This window comes from Sinocyclocheilus grahami, unplaced genomic scaffold (assembly GCF_001515645.1).
Source record: "Sinocyclocheilus grahami isolate Dianchi unplaced genomic scaffold, SAMN03320097.WGS_v1.1 scaffold13337.1, whole genome shotgun sequence".
NCBI classification, from domain to species: domain Eukaryota; kingdom Metazoa; phylum Chordata; class Actinopteri; order Cypriniformes; family Cyprinidae; genus Sinocyclocheilus; species Sinocyclocheilus grahami.
In genome coordinates, this window is record NW_015514856.1 from 1 (window position 1) to 1,571 (window position 1,571).

The following is a 1,571-nucleotide window of genomic DNA, read 5'->3' on the forward strand; positions in this document are numbered from 1 at the left end:
AATAAAACTATTAATTTCTTTAAAATGAAAATCTTGCTGACCCTAAATCTTTGAACCGTAGTGTGTGTGTGCTTAGTGGGTAGTTTGTGTAAATGGCTTGGATTTGTGACATTTAGATTACAAAAAATATTTTGACTGGTACCTGAACATATAGATTTGTTTCGGTGTTTGTTTTTTGGCTTTCAGGCGTGTGGTGAATCTGTTCCTCAACATAACCCAGCTGGGCTTCTGCTGCGTTTACTTTGTGTTCCTCAGCGACAATGTCAAACAGGTGAGAGAGCTTTAAATACAGAAGAAGAGACATTTTTTCAGATTTGAATAAAGGTTTTGTCCACATTAAAATAATATTCAGAATTGCACAGTATGCACACATAATGTCCTTTATTGTCATATTATTAAAAAATAAGAAACCAGAGAAAGCAGTAGTTTTCATCAAGGCCAACTGGTAGAACATGTGAATTCACAGTGAACTTATAAATAATATATTGATCTTTTTGGATAAAAGCTTCTGCCAAAATTCTGAAATGTAAATTCAACAGAAATACCGTGAGCAAATTTCTTTCCTCACCACAAGAGGGCAGCATTGCTTTTCAGTTCACTTGATGAAACAATCTGACAAATTTGCATCAACCAAAAAAAGATGTAAAATTCTCTTTCATATTGTTAAAGGATCATTGTTACCGCCATAAAAGAATCTTTCCATTGACTTGCATATTGTAGGTGGTTGAGACTGCAAACGCGACGACTGTGAACTGTCACAACAATGAAACCGCAGTGATTGTCCCCAGCTACGACTCTCGCCTCTACATGCTCTTCTTCCTGCCCTTTATCATTGTGTTGGTGTTTATCCGCAACCTCAAGTACTTGGTCCCTCTGTCGTTTGTAGCAAACATTTCCATGTGTGTCAGCCTGGTCCTCATATACTACTACTGTCTGACGGTAAGACACATTAAAGACACAACACACACTTAATATGGTGAAAGTGTATCAGTGTATGGCCTGAATTGCATTGCATGATTTTTCATAGTGATTAGTACCATATATGGTACATACTTAGTCCACAGTACAACATCCTGGGTGGACCAAAAAGTACAGTATTTGAACTCTTACGCCACATAATGTATGAATACATTACAAAATATTACAACAAAAATATTAAACCAAGTGTTGCTTATTTTTAACTAGGGTTGGGCCGATGCCATCATCCATCGCCTATGGCTGATAGACATCACGATGTTGAGCCGGCATCGTGACCCAACCCCCCCCCCCATCAGATACACTTATCAAGCAGAATGTTTGTTAGGTTTGAAACAATAGATACTTTGCTCCAAGCATTCCTCAGGACCAAGGCCTCTCCCCGGGCTACTGATTGAGTCTCAGATGTTATGGATGAAGAGTTAAGTGTCAATGACAGGTTTCAGGGTTGTTTTTTAGAGTGCATTTCTTATTGAACAGCTTAAAATGCCTTGAATCAGCCCCTGCGTCTGTAATCAGCATTGCAGCTTCTGAGAAACAAGCAAGAAGGTAACACATTTTTTCAGGATGGAAAGAAAATCTGTCATGGTGGAAAC

At 38.4% G+C, this 1,571-nt stretch overlaps 1 protein-coding gene across 1 annotated transcript in view; it reads left to right on the forward strand.

The window, feature by feature from the left end:
* Positions 1-186: 186 nt before the first annotated feature.
* Positions 187-1,571, forward strand: part of LOC107578987 (proton-coupled amino acid transporter 1-like) — a gene marked incomplete at its 5' end in the record, with an annotated part of 5,402 nt that continues 4,017 nt past the window's right edge. Inside the window, 2 exons of the mRNA XM_016264881.1 lie at positions 187-271; positions 721-939. Of these exons, the coding sequence (XP_016120367.1) occupies positions 187-271; positions 721-939 (304 nt within the window). The remainder of the gene's footprint in view (positions 272-720; positions 940-1,571) is intronic.